A 15,031-nucleotide genomic window follows, 5' to 3' on the forward strand; every position below is an offset into this window, starting at 1 on the left:
TTCCCTGTCTTTTTTGATAAATTGATTCTGCACAAGTGTGAACAGGATGTGGATTGGAATCGATTTAAATTTGGCCTTTGGCTGGCTGAAGTGGGTTCATTTTGAATTGATTCATTTGTCAGTGTGAATGACAAGTGGATTATTTTATAGAAGAAAATGTGTTTGGGGCAAATGTAGCATAAACCACGCTCCACTGTCAAATCAATCCATCAATTCAGATCACAAACCAATTTATTTGTAAGTGGGAATGAGGCCTTGGCAAGATTTGTTTAGAGGCAGTTTGCCATTGCCTTCCTCTGAAATTGAGAGAACGTAACTTGCTCAAGGTCATTAAGTGGATTTCCGCCATCAAGCAAGGATCTGAACTGTAGTTTCCAGAGTTGTAATCCAGTGCTTAAACCACTACACGACACTGGCTCTCTAAAATGACCTAACACTGTGTAATATATGAACCAGGCCATATGTTTGCCCAGTATGAAATTTCACATTTGAATGAAATCCTTTGCTTACCAGGACATTCTAAAGAGAAAGGATATTTTAGTTATGAATATCCTCCTTTAATACAGGACATATTTTCATGGCATTCAGTGGTCAGTGGCCTTTTACACTCTGGCCCACAAGAAGAAGAAGAAGAAGAAGAAGAAGAAGAAGAAGAGGAGGAGGAGGAGGAGGAGGAAAGGCCACTTGAGAGCCCACTGTGGATCTGCTCTGGTTTGGGTGCTGTATTTGAGAGTGGATGTAATCTGGGAACCTATTTTTCTTATATTATTGCATACATTTCAATTTGTGAAATAGCCTGTGGATGTGGACAGGATCTTTAGAGAGGTGAAGGCTACCACATGTGCACTGGACCCTTGCTCCTACTGGTTCCTGAAAGGAGCTAGAGGGAGGGACTGCTTGAGTTGGTAAACAGAGTGACAAATTCCTCACTGCAGTGAGAAAAGCTTCCATGGTTGTAGTGAGGCCATTACTTTAAAAAAAACTGTCCCTGAATCCCACTATGATCAAGAATTATAGGCCTGCCTCAAATAATCCTTTTTTGAGCAAGCTGACAAAGATCTTGAGGCTGAAAGTTATCTACTAAAAGGTGCCCAAGTGCTTATGAAGGACGTTTTCATGTTGTCTTTATATAATAAGAAACTCAAAGGCCAGACCTGTGATAATAACAGGCTTAGTTATCTTTTCTACTTCTTAGCAAACTAATAGTAGGTAGAGTAATAAGAATATTGTACTTACTATTAGTAAGTAAAGTAAGTACAAAGTACTAAGTCAAGTATAAGCTGATACAGGATTCTAGCCATTATAATTAAAATGGATGCATGTAAAAGAAGGTAATTGACTGACATAGGTGCGGTACAGACCGCCCCAATGAGCCTGCAGCCTTTCCTGTTCGTGCCGGATTGGGGCCAGGGCAACCTCACTGGCAGACCCTGCGGCCCCAATCTGGCACTTTTCCAGGCCAAAGAGAAGCAGCAAAATGCTGCTTTCTTTGGCCTGGAAAAGGGGTGCCATGGCGCCTTAGGCGCCCAGTGCACCCCAGCGGGGTTGGTGCTACAGAGGAGAAAGGGATGGTCCCTTTCCCCTCTGCATTGTTGGTGTGGCTGTTTGTTTGCTGCACCTAGGGTTGCCATCCCGGGGGACCTCAAAACTGGGAAAAATGTAGGACAAGGCTTAAAATGTAGGACATTTTTTTAAAATTCCCTGGCCAGGAAATTAACCAAAAAAAAGGTCCTACATTTTTAAACCTTCTCCAAGGCCTTGCTGGGCCTGGGAGACAGCCTCTCCCAAGCCCCAGCGAGGCCTTGGAGGACTCTAGGGCCCCGCTGGGGCCTGGGAGACTCTGTAGGCAAGAGGTGCACCATCTTAAATACTGCATTAAGCAAACTTAGGCTGCTGCACACTGCTTTTACTCTCATCACTCCATCCTATGGAATCCTGGGATTTGTAGTTTGTTGTGGTGCCAGGGCTGGGCTTTGAAATCTCAGGCATAAGAGAGGCAAAAGGCTTGGGCTGCATCTACACTGGAGAAATCATCTGGTTTGAGACCACTTTAACTGCCTCGGCTGAATGCTATGGAATTCTGGGAATGGTGGTCTGTTCCAGCACCACAGCAGAATGGCAGTTAAACCCCTGGAAAGCTATCTGACCAAGGTGACCAATGTCCTCACCCCAAAATGTAGGGCACCCAAGCAAAAAAATGTAGGACATGGCCAAAAATAAAAGCTAAAAACACCCATGTAATTATAAATCCATGCTTCTTAGCCATGATCCAAATGGAGGACATGTCCTGGAAAAGGAGGAGGATGCCTGGTCACCTTGTCTCTGGTCCAAAATACACTGTAGAAATAAAACAATGCTGGGCTGAAATGCCCAGAGTTCCTCACCAAAGCTGCATCCACATTGAGGAAATAATCCAGTTTGAGAGTGACTTAACTGTCCTGGGTTAGTGCTGGGGAATGCTGGGAATTGTAGTACACTGTGGCCCCAGAGCTATCTCTGACAGGGAGTCCCATAACTCTCCAAACTTAGTTGAACTGCAGTGCCCAGAATTCCTCCCCAGGTGCATCCACACTGAGGAAATGGTCCAGTTTGAGACTGCTCAGTGCTGGGGAATCCTGGGAATTGTAGTTTATTGTGGCACCAGAGCTCTCTGACAGAGAAGGCCAAATGCCTCAGACACCAGAATTCCAGAGCATTGAGCTTTGGCAGTTAAAGGGGTCTCAAAGTGCAGTGGGGGGGGGGGAGAGAGAAAAGCCTGGGAGTGTGACTGAGCTTGGCTGTGGGGCTGCTCCGAGAGGAGGAGGCGGAGGGAGGGAGGGAGCCAAGGGAAGTGCCAGGACCATCCGGAGCAGCCTCCTCTCTTCCACCGCAGCCCCCAGGCAACGCCTCCTCTGTGGATTATTCAGGCTCCTTTTGTCAAAATAGCTCTGGTGCCACAAGAAACTACACTTCCCAGAATCCTATAGCACTGAGCCATGGATGTTTAAGGGGGGAGTCAAACTATTTCTGCAGCCTTTGCTACCCCAAAGCCCTTCCTATTTACAAGCAAGACAAAAGCTCTTCCTTCACCAAGCCATTGAAAACCAACCCAAGCGGAGGGCTGATTGCTTCTTTCCCATTGGTCAGCTTCAGGATAAATTTGCATATTACAATTAAAGGTGTTTAGGGCCTCAAAAACGATACTGTGATAAAGAATTACAAGAATACTGACGCGGTTTACATTTAAAAGATGAGGCAATTAAACTCCCAGTGAAACAGGAACGATTTATGGCCTTTTTTTCTTTGCTCACTGTAACCTGGAAAGTAAGGCTTCCTGAGGGTATATATACCAAGTGGGCTCACTTGGTATATAATAGCTCTGAGTGGCAGATGTTTTAAAAAGCTGCTCTCTAGGCTACGCCAGTGCGCCAGGTGGGGAGAGTGGCGCACAGCCGCGCGCAGGACGACGGGGAGGAGATAGGGGAAGCTCGAACCGGGGGCTAGGGGCCAAACCACACCGGGACCGGGAGGGGCCCCCCAAAAGCGTGTTGGTCACGGGGGCCACCGGGTTATGGCATCCCTAGCTGCACCAATGGTGTATGTGCCGAAAAGGAGCTCCGTTTCAGAGCGGCCTGGGGCGGCACAGATGTCACGCACGTGTCGTGCTCTTTGGACATTGCATGTGTGTGACATCACAATGCCAGTGCCTGTGCGGCTGCTGTGCAGTCCCTAATCCTAAAATCGGCGCCAGCATTCTCACATTTAGCAGCATGCCCCCATGGGATGTTATTTGAACAGCCTTGCTTATTTTTATTCTGCTAAATGATTTACACTCCTTCCTCCACTGCTTCAAAGTGCACAGTTTATCTCTCTTGCAAAACTTGTCTCTTTAACAGGGCTCCTAAAGGGATGCATTTTAAAAATGAGAAAGAAATGATAAGCTCTGTGGTAATGTCATAAATGGTGATCTGAGAATATATAATCATTATCAGAGCAAATCTGAATGTGTCAGTAATTTTAACTGCCAATTTACAGCTCATTTGAAATCCAAGTTGTGGCAGAAAAGCTGAGTAAGGATTTAAATCAGAGTTGTCTGAAAAATGGAGCTACCTGAAACTCTGAATGCTGGGATTTAGTTTCGTGATTATCATTTGCTAAACAACTAGTCCATCCTCTGCTCATAGTACTAATTTTCTTAGAATGCTAACTTTTAATGTAGCCAATAAGTTCTTACATTTAATATCAATCATAGGGGTGAACAACTTGCAATTTTCCAAATGATATGAGAATGCAGGTCCCCTCAGTCCTAGCCAGTATAGCCAGTGCAGATGTATGTATGGACTTTATCACATGTGAGGAATTTCTCTTAATTTCGAATGAAAAGAAAGTGGGGCCAGAACACATTTACGTGAATTCACTAGTTCAGCGAATTTATGTGAATGAGAATTGTGTTCAAACTGACTTCCCGTTGCCCAAAAATAGCATGCCATTGTCCAAATTTGCATGTGATCACCTCTCACACAATAACATTAAACCCCAAGATTGCGTTCGGACTGACTTCCCATTGCCCGAAATTGCGTGTGGTAGTCTATCACGCAATAACGTTAAACCCCATGATTGCGTTTGGATTGCCATTGGATTATATTTCCAATTTCCCTTGTCTGATAACGTCCCATGTATGTAGCTCTCTGACAGAGAAGGCTTCTACTATCCCACAAAAGTACAAATCCTAGAATTCCATAGCACCGAACCACGGCAGTGGTGTTAAACTGCATTAATTCTGCAGTGTAGATGCATCGTTGGTCATTATTTCAGAGTTTTAAAAAATACTGTTTTTATTTCATTCTTTAAAAAAGTTGCAAGAAATTTTAAAGCTAAGACTTGTGTCACTATCAAGACAATAGCGTTAAAAATAATCATACTTGTAGCCAAGGACATGTTACATGAAAGACTGTAGACATACTAGCATACATTATAGAAAATATTTCCTTCCCAGTAACCCCAGAGATAAGCCCCTTTTTGTAGCCTTCCCCCCAAGGACAACAAAACTGTGTAATTCATGGAGAAACATTGGGATCCATAAAGGAGTACAGAGGAGCAAATCCCTGTATTCTCTGTTGTAATCTCCTCAAGATTTCCAGCTCCACCTTTCTCGCCTGATTTGAAAGGACACTCTTTGGGATACTGTAGAAGATCAAGTTCATCATTTTTTAAAAAGTTAATAGTTAAGGGAATAACCAGACTTTTTGTCAAATTTTTGTGGGTTAAAGAAATGACTAAAGAAGAGAGAAATGTAAAAAAAAAAATAATAATAATCTGCACCTTACTGAAACACACTACAGTAATACCTGTGCTGGGCAAAGCTATGAAGAATGTTAGCATTTTAATTTTAAGGGAGATAAGAGTCAGGTATGTAAGTACAGTAATCTTTTTTTTTTTGGGGGGGGGGGAGTAATTGCTCACTTTCTTTTATGGATCGTAACATGGGAATGTGCTGCCACCTTCCGGAAGTAAGTTGTATTCATTTATAGTTTGTGTGCATTCAAGTTATTTCAGATCTATGGTGACCCACCTCCCCTATCATGAGGTTTTCTTGCCAAGATTTGTTCAGGGGTGTTTTGCCTTGCCTTCTTCTGAGGCTGAGAGAGTGTGAATAGCCCAAGCTCACCCAGTGGGTTTCCATGGCTGTGCAGGCTGAGCAGGTCACCCAGTGGGTTTCATAGCCAAGTGGGAATTGAATCCTGATCTCCAGAGTCATAATCCAACACTCAAACTACTACACCTTGCTGGTTCTTATTTACAGTACTATGGCCCAAAACCTGCTGGGTAGTTTTAACAAGAATACATCTATTGAATCAATTTGATTTACCTACACAGTGACTCACCATTAAATAATTCAATGGGTCTACTCTAGTTGAACCAGCATGGTATAGTCATTTGAGCATTGGATTATGACTCTGGAGATCAGGGTTCAGTTCCCACTTGGCTATGAAACCCACTGGGTGACCTTGGGCAAGTCACACTCTCTCAGCCTCAGGGGAAGGCCAACCTCCTCTGAACAAATCTTGCCAAGAAAACCCCATCATAAGATCAATTTAGGGTCACTATAACTCAGAGATGACTTGAAGGCACATATAAGACACATATACTATAGTTGGGACCAACCAACAGGATTACAGTTTACACATGTAGGTGGGTACATCCACCAACCTACCACTAAATCTAGTTTTCCATTTTCTTATGCTCCCAAAGGTAATTTCAGAATTCAAGTAAGCATTTGGAAGCCTCCATGTGATGTGCAGATGGGATACTGTGTTATGTATGGCACTATGCCTGTAGAAAAAGGATCAGGATTGTGGTTCAACAGGAAATACCCACACCCTCCAACATTTCACAGATGAAGACGTCAAGGCACACATGGCCAAGTCTCATCAGAGTGTGGTTGAGATGGAAAAAAAGTATTAATGATGAAGGACACACAAACTGTAGGAGTGGTTTGCAGCAGTTTGCTTTTGACACAACATATAGGAAAGAGCAAGATTCCTCCTTCTCGTGTCTTTCTCCCCTGCTGAGTAAATTGAATGCAAACTACTTTTGCTCTTTGAGCTCAGGTCCAAAACACACTTCAGAAATAATCCAGTTTGAGACTGCTTTAACTGCCCTGACTCAGTGCTAGGGAATCCTGGAAACTATAGTTTTGTGAGACATTTAGCCTTCTCCATCAGAGCTCTGGCGCCACAATAAACTACAGTTCCCAGTATTCCCTAGCACTGAGCCAGAGCAGCAAAAGCAGTCTCAAACTGGATCATTTCTCTGGTGTGTTTTGGACCTAAGTTTGTAGCAACTGAAGTAAGCTAAGGACTAAGGAAGAAAGTGGGAAGAGAGAGATACTAGCACATTTTAAAAGCAGCTGAAAAAGTGTGATCACAGAGGATTAATCAGGACTATCCCTGTCAAATCAGGGCAATTGGTGGGTATGAGAACCATAGCACGATGGATAAGCATCTCTTTCTCTTTCAAATATATACATAAACATGAACACAAGCTGTAGATATTATGTAAAAATAAATCATAAATCCTTTATTTAGATATTTTATCTGACAGTTTCTTTGGTTCTTCACTTTTAGGGTTTGAAGATTCCTGTCCTGGTTTTTGTTGGTGGTGGTTTGTTGACAGCAAACTCTGTTTATGGGCCATGTAGCATCTGCTTAATTTTAGGGGCTGTTCACACTAAAGAAGAGGGTCATTCACACTTGCGCCGGTTTTTCCAGATCCAAATTTTGTGTGTGTGTGCAAATCCCTCTTAACCTGGTTCTTTTGGATTTGGGGATTTTAGCCCGCCATTTAAAAAGAACTGGTCTTTTTTTGCTAGCCGCAAATGGGAACTTGCTGTTGATTCAACTCAGAGCACAGGAAGGAAGGGCTTAATGTGCAGGGGGCAGATCATGCCCACCCCTTTGCCCTTTCCATGCCAGCAAAGCCAGAGCCAGGAAGGGGGTTCTCCTGGGAAATTCATTAGATGGTGTACTTTAAAAAATATTCACAGCTTATGTATATCTTTGCTATTGCATGACCGCAATAAACAGTACCTTTAAATGCTGGCGTCATCAGTATGACAAAGGTGCACATGATTTGCTTGACATTTTATTTTAAATGGGGGTTAGAGGTCGGGTTTTTTCCTATTTCCCAAGAAATAAAACCACAAGACTCTGCTCCTAAGCTGGTGCAAACAAAGCTCTCGCACACATATTGTATTGTATTTATACCCAGCATTTAAACCCACGGGGGTTTCTTGGCTGAGAGAGTGTGACTCCCCCTAAGGCTAACCCTATCCCAGGGTTTCTTGCCATGGGTTGTTCTGAGGGACTTGCCCATTGCCATCTTCTGAAGCTGAGAGAGTGTGAACCCCCCAAAGTGAACCTTGGCAAGGGTTGTTCAGAGGGGCTTGCCATTGCCATCCTCCGAAGCTGACCGGGGAGGGGGTTTCTCCTAAACAGCGCAACGTAGATTCAAATTGTTTGATTGACAGTTTACAAACCACAACCGAGAATGATCAAAATGTCGGCTCCATTTTAAATGGCTACAAATTGTAATATGAACATCAACAGAGCTAAATTGCCACGGAGAGATTCGATCAAAGTAAATGTAGTGGGAACTTTGATTCGGTATTGCATTATCGAATCTCCCCGGATCTACTCGGCACATAAACGCTAGTGTGAATGCAGCCTTAGTCTTGGACAAGATTCTCTGACTTATCCAAAGGCTGCTGCCACAGTTGCAGAATTAATACAGACAGACACAGCTCTTTAATGATCATGGCTCCATTCTATAAAATCCTGGGATTTCTAGTTTGTTGTGGCACAAGAGTTCTCTGAGAGAGAAGGCTAAGGATCTCACAAAGCTACAAATCCTAGAATTCTTGAGCATTGATCTGTGGCAATTAAAGCAGTGTCAAACTGAATTAATTCTGCTGTGTAGATGCAAACTTTGTTGCTTGCCTGCTGTGCAAGCATAATCAGTGCCTTCAAAATAGAGGGCCTTTACATTCAGCAAGGTAAGCCTTTTGGAATTAGCACCCAGACAGCCTTGAATACATATGATGTACTGACCAACTACATAACATAAAAACAAAAAGCACACCTCTGTGTCTACTTACCTTCTTTTTTTTTCCTATGAAGCAATTGCATGCATTTTTAAAAGTATAAAGTTTTAAAGAACTTTTTTTTAAAAAAAATACTCATTAAAGATATTAAAATATGTTAAATATGTCCATACAAGCTATATATCTTGCATCTGGCATGATGCATCATCATCATCATCATCATCATCATCATCCTTCCTTTAAAAATTCAGTCGAAGCTTCTTCTTTTAACAAAATACACATTTAGCCATTACACACACAGCCACACTTGTATGATCCCTGGGATAACCAGCACCATTAAAGTAACACTGAGGAAGTTTCATTTTCATAAGACTTTGGTCCCCTCCAGTGGGAAAAGCTGGGAAGACACCTTGGATTAGTGTGTGTGTGTGTGTGTGTGTGTGAGAGAGAGAGAGAGAGAGAGAGAGAGACAGAGACAGAGACAGAGAGAGAGTATGGATAGATAGATGCATGTGAGTATGCATATATGTATGTGTGTAGATAGACATAAAGAGACAGATGTGTGTTTATATGTATATGTGCAGACAGACAGATGTGTGTGTTTATGTAGCTGTATGTATGTATGCATGTCTGTGTATGCATAGACAGATGTGTATATGCTTGTGTATGTAGATGTGCCTCCATGCATTTGTGTGCATGTTTGCATGTATGTGTGTGTAGACAGATGTGTGTGTATATGGGTCTATGTATATAGATGTGTCAGTTTTTGTGATTATTTTTTGATTTATGTATATGCATGTATGTGCGTATAGGTACAAGTGTGTATAGATGTGTGTGTTTGTATGTATTTGTTTATAGACAGATGTGTGCGTATGTATGGGTGTGTGTAGATATGTATGCCTGTGTGTGTGTGTGTATAGAGAGAAAAAGAGGTGTGTGTCTGTGTGTGTATGGATGTGTGTTTATAGAGATATGTTTGCATTCATGTATGTGCATGTATACATACAAGTGTGTATACTGTCTGTATCTGTTTATAGACAGGTGTGTACATATGTATGGGTGTGTGTAGACAGATATGTGTGTTTATGTATGTGTGTGCATGTTTGTATGTATGCATGTGTGTATATACATATACATATGCATACACACACACACACACATATATATATATATGCATGTGTTTATGCATATATACATATATATGGGTGGGTTCTTCGGCACATGTGTGTGTATGGATAGTTAGATAGATAGATGTATGTATATATGTATATAGACAGACAGACAGACAGATGTGTGTATATGTATGTAAGATGTGTTTGTGTGTGTGTTGATAGATAGATAATGTGTGTATATGTATGTGTAGCTGTGTGTTTGTGTGTTGATAAATGTGAGTATGTAAATGTGAGTATGTATATATGTATGTGTGTAGACAGATAGATGTGTGTGCATATGTAAGTGTAGATGTGTTTGTGTGTGTTGACAGATGTGTGTATGTACATATATGTGTGTAGATAGACAGATGTGTATATGCAGATGTGTGTGTGATAGATAGATGTGAGTGCATATATATATATATATATGTAGCTAGACAGACAGACATATGTGTGTGTATGTGTGGATGTGTGTTTGTGTGTGTGTTGATAGATAGATAGATATGTGTATGTGTGAAAGACAGAGAGAGCCAGAGTGGTGTAGTAGTTTGAGTGTTGGACTAGGACTCTGGAGACCAGGGTTCCAATCCTGGCTTGGCCATGGAAACCCACTGGGTGACCTTGGGCAATAGGTCACACTCTCTCAGCCTCAGAGGATGGCAATGGCAAACCTCCTCTGAAGAACTCTGCCAAGAAAGCCTGATTATAACCTCTTCGCCTTAGGACCTTGAAGCCACACCAAGCCCAGCCCAGGGCCTGGGGGTGGCTCCTCCTTGTTCCTCCAGGGCCCTCCTTCCTGCTTGCCTGCCTGCCTGCCTGCCTTCCTTGCCAGGGACCGCCTTCTTCCCTCTTCCACCCTCGCTTTCTCTGGGGCTCTGTGAACATGGCTGCTGCGGCTGCATGCCCCCCGGTGAAGGTAAGGCGCCTTCAAGGCAGTCCCTTCCTCCTCCTCCTCCTCCTCCTCCTCTTCTCTCCCGCCTTTTTTGCTGCCCCCCATTTTTACTGAAGGGGGCCTAGGACTCCTGCCTGGCTCTGGGGACTTTGCAAGGGACAGGCATCCTTCCTTCCAAAACTACACACACACACACACACACACACACACACACACACACACACGGCCTCTCCTGCTTCCTGCTGGAGTCTAATCTCTATCTATCTATCTATCTATCTATCTATCTATCTATCTATCTATCATCTCTATATCTTAATCCAGCAGGAGGATTAAGATTTTCCTTTGTTTGCACGTGTGTGTGTGCATGCATTCACGGCCTGCTGGATTAATACAAACACACACACAAACATATATGTATACGTGTGTCTGTATATGTGTGTGTGTGTGTGTGTGTGTGTGTGTGTATATATATATATATATATATATGAAGTTTTGTTTGCCCTTCCTGAGAGTCTGGCTCCCTTTTCCTTTTCCTTTTCTCATCAAGATGTGTGTGTGTGTGTGTGTGTGTGTGTATTAATCCAGCAGGAGGATTAATATTTTCCTCTATGCATGTATGTGTGTATATACAGTATGAGTGTGTGTGTATGTATGTATGTATACACACCCATATATATGTGTGTGTGCGCGTGTGTGTGTATTACTTTCAGGAAGAGCATAGATACACATGCATACATATATGTGTGTGTGTCTGTGTTGTATTAATCTAACAGGCCACAAATATACACATAGGTATATACACACATACAGAGGAAAATGTTACTCCTCCTGCTGGAGATGATAGATAGATAGATAGATAGATAGATAGATAGATAGATATTCCAAGGTTGAACCTTGAAGAGAAAAGGAAAAGGGAGCCAGACTTTCAGGAAGGGCAAACAAAACATATATAGTTTCCTTTGCCCTTCCTGAAAGTCTGGCTCCCTTTCCCTATTCTCTTCAAGGTTCAAGCCTAGAATTCATAACTCTCTTGAGCAAGCAGCATCCGCACTGCAGAAATAATCCAGTTCCACACTGATTTGACTACCATGGCTCCATGTTGTGGAACCCTGGGAGTTGTAGTTTGCTGTGGCAAAATTGTCCTCCATTTTGAGCAGCTCTAAGAAGCATGAATTTTATATTTGTCTGAGGGGTTTTGTGCTTTTTAGTTGCTCAAGTCCAACATTTTTCTTGAAGGTCCTACATTTTGTTGTGCCTTGTCCTCCTTTGCAACGAGGACATCTGGGCACCCTGTGTGGCACCAGAGCTCTCTGACAGAGGAGGCTAAAGGTATCAGAAAATTACAATGCTCAGGATTCCATAGCATGGAGCCAAGGCAGTTAAAGTGGTGCCAAACTGCATTAATTCTGCAGTGTGGATGCATCTTCAGGCATGTCCAGAGGGGTTTATATCCAGGTGAGTGCCCCTCTAGACATTCCTCAAGTTTGTGAATCCCGTTTTTTGCCTCAGTTCTCCATGTGGTTTATGAGAATGTGGAAATGCTCCAGGCTATGTTTCCCTTCTCTTGACAGCCGTGTCTGGAAATTTTTTTATTGATTTAATACATTTCTCAGCTTTGATTTGTTGCTTGCCGTTGCATGCTTTCAAGTTGTTTCGATCTTTTGATGACCTATCGTAAGGTTTTCTTGGCAGGTTTCTTCAGAGGGGGGTTGTCATTCCCAACCTCTAAGGCTGAGAGAGTGTGACTTGCTCAAGATCACCCAATGGGTCTTTATACCCGAGCGGGGATTCAAACCCTGGTCTCCAGAATCTCAGCCCGACGCTCAAACCACTACTCCACGATGGCATACAATGTAGTTAATGTTTCTTTGGTGAGGAGTTTGAGAAGGGCTGTTGGTGTCGTAGGGTGTATCCACGCTGCGGAGATAAAGCAGCCTGACACCGCTTTAACTGCCATGACTGTATCCTACAAAATACTGGGGTTGGTAGTAGTTTGCCGACAGACCAGGCTGAATACCTCACCAAACTACATATCCCAGGTTTGCACAGGATGGAGCCATGACTGTTAAAGTGGTGTCAAACTGCTTTATTTCTGCATAGTGTAACCCCTCCTGTGTTAGCCTTTGTTGTTGTTGTGTGCCTTCAAGTAATTTCCAACTTATGGTAACCTTAAGGAGAATCTATCATGGGGTTTTTGTGGCAGGATTTGTTCAGAGGTTTGCCATTGCCTTCCCCTGAGGCTGAGAGAATGTGACTTGCCCAAGATCAATCAGTCGGTTTCATGGCCAAGCTGGGAATCAAACCCTGGTCTCCAGAATCCTAGCCAACACTCTCATGTTAGCCCTAGAGGTATTTAAATAATGCAATCAAGTTGTCCCTCAGTCTTCTGTTCACTAAGCTAAACATGCCCAGCTCTTTCAACCTTTCCTTATATGTTTCGTTATCCATACCTTCATCATTTTCATTGCCTTTCTCTGAACCTGCTCCAATTTGTCTGTATGCTTCTTAAAACGAGATAACCCAGAGCTGAACACAATACTCCAGATGAGGCCTGGACAGCCCAGAATGCATTAGGACATTTACCTCCCTTGACTTGGAAACTATGCTTCTATTAATGCATGCTAAAATAGCATTCACTTTTTTGTTGCAGCATCACGCCACTGGCTCATATTCAACTCATGAGCAATAATAATCCCAGGGTCCTTCTCACATGTAGGCCTGTTACAGACTGCCAAAATAAAGCTGCTTCGGGTCTCTTTGGAGGTATGCTATTTAAATGATGCATGGGTCCTAAGAGTCTGGAGGTCGCGCCAAAGCCACACTCCATTCCTAAGCGCTGGAGTGCAGCTTTGGTGCAGCTTCCGGATTCTTAGGATGCACACATCATTTAAATAGCATACCTCTAAAGAGACCCGAAGCAGCTTTATTTTGGCAGTCTGTAACAGGCCGTAGTATTGCTGAGCCATGTATCCATTCTACATTTAGAACACAAAATCCAATTGCACAGGTATAGGATAAGAGATACATGGCTCAGCATTTTATTTCATTTGCATTTTATTCAAGAGATAAATACAATGGATCCATCTGCTAATGTTCCCATCTTTCCATATTTAATCATTTTATTAATCAAATTAGTAGCCAAGGTTCTAATCACCACTCAGCCATGGAAACCTATGGGGTACTTTGTGCAAGTCCAATTCTCTCAGCCTCAATGGAAAGCAAAGACAAACCTCCTCTGAAAATATCTGGCCAAGAAGAACCATTGATAGATTTGCCTAAGGGTTACATAAATCATAAATTACTTGAAGGCACTCAATAACAATGACATTATTATTAATATCCTGCCTTTTCAACAGATACAGTTAAAATATTAATAATACAATAAAATATTCATTAGAATTAAAAACAATTTAATCATTAAAAAGAACAACAAATATAAAGAGTACATACACAAAAGGCCCTTTCCTCCATTGCACCATATTATTAAAGAAGCTGTATTAAAGAATAGCTGAAATATAGCAGTCTGTTGCAAGATGGACAGGTTGGAAGTTCGAGGCCCAAGTGCTGCGTGATGGAGTGAGCTTCCATCCTTAGTCCCAGCTTCTGCCAACCTAGCAATAGTAATAGCATTTACATTTCTTTACTGCTTAATAGTGAACTCAGCACTGTCCAAACAGTTTACAATCCGTAAGCCAATGGGTACTCATTTTACTGACCTACCAAAGGATAGAAAGTCAACCTGGAGCCTTGGGATTGAAAGCACAACGTAGTAGATGCAGTGCCAGCATTCAACCACTATGATACCAGGGCTCCTTAACAGTTCGAAAGCATGTAAAAGTGTCAAGTAAGTAAATAGGTACCATTTTGGGTGGGAAGGTGGCAGTGTTCTGTGCAGTCATGCTGGCCACATGATCACAGAGTCTGTCTCTTTGACAATGCTGTCTCTTTGGCTTAGTAACAGAGATGACCACTGTCCCCTACAGTCAGACACGACTTGACAACCTCGTCAAAGGGAAAACCTTAACCTTTTTCATACAATGTAGACTAAATAATGGCTATCAGTATCAGATTGCACTTGTGACAAAACGTTTGATTGGCAGAGCTGATACGATAGCACAAAATGTCACAGACCTTCAGGCAACAAAGCTGTCAGCATTTGCAGTCCAGATCTTGTAGAGAGAAGGGAAAGTTGCCTGTTTGACAAGAAAATATTTGCAGAGCTATGAACAAGTAAGATCTAGGAGCCTTTCAGACTACACAGTTATAGCAGCATGATTTTGACTCTGCTGTGGCTGCATCCTGTGAAATCCTAGTCTTTGTAATTTGTGAGACACTAGAGATGCTCTCTGACTGAGAGTTACAAATGTGTCTCCCTAAACTGGAAATATCATAATTCCGTAGGATGGA

At 42.5% G+C, this 15,031-nt stretch overlaps 1 protein-coding gene across 1 annotated transcript in view; it reads left to right on the top strand.

Moving 5' to 3' along the window:
- Positions 1–10,576: 10,576 nt before the first annotated feature.
- The window catches only part of MTAP (methylthioadenosine phosphorylase), a 41,382-nt gene continuing 36,927 nt past the window's right edge, over positions 10,577–15,031 (top strand). Inside the window, exon 1 of the mRNA XM_089510073.1 lies at positions 10,577–10,648. Within this exon, the coding sequence (XP_089366199.1) occupies positions 10,616–10,648 (33 nt within the window). The 5' untranslated portion in view covers positions 10,577–10,615. The remainder of the gene's footprint in view (positions 10,649–15,031) is intronic.

The sequence above is a fragment of the Sceloporus occidentalis genome, unplaced genomic scaffold (genome assembly GCF_023333645.1).
Source record: "Sceloporus occidentalis isolate IW3139 unplaced genomic scaffold, rSceOcc1.0.p SCAF_1, whole genome shotgun sequence".
In the NCBI taxonomy this organism is placed as follows: Eukaryota; Metazoa; Chordata; class Lepidosauria; order Squamata; family Phrynosomatidae; genus Sceloporus; species Sceloporus occidentalis.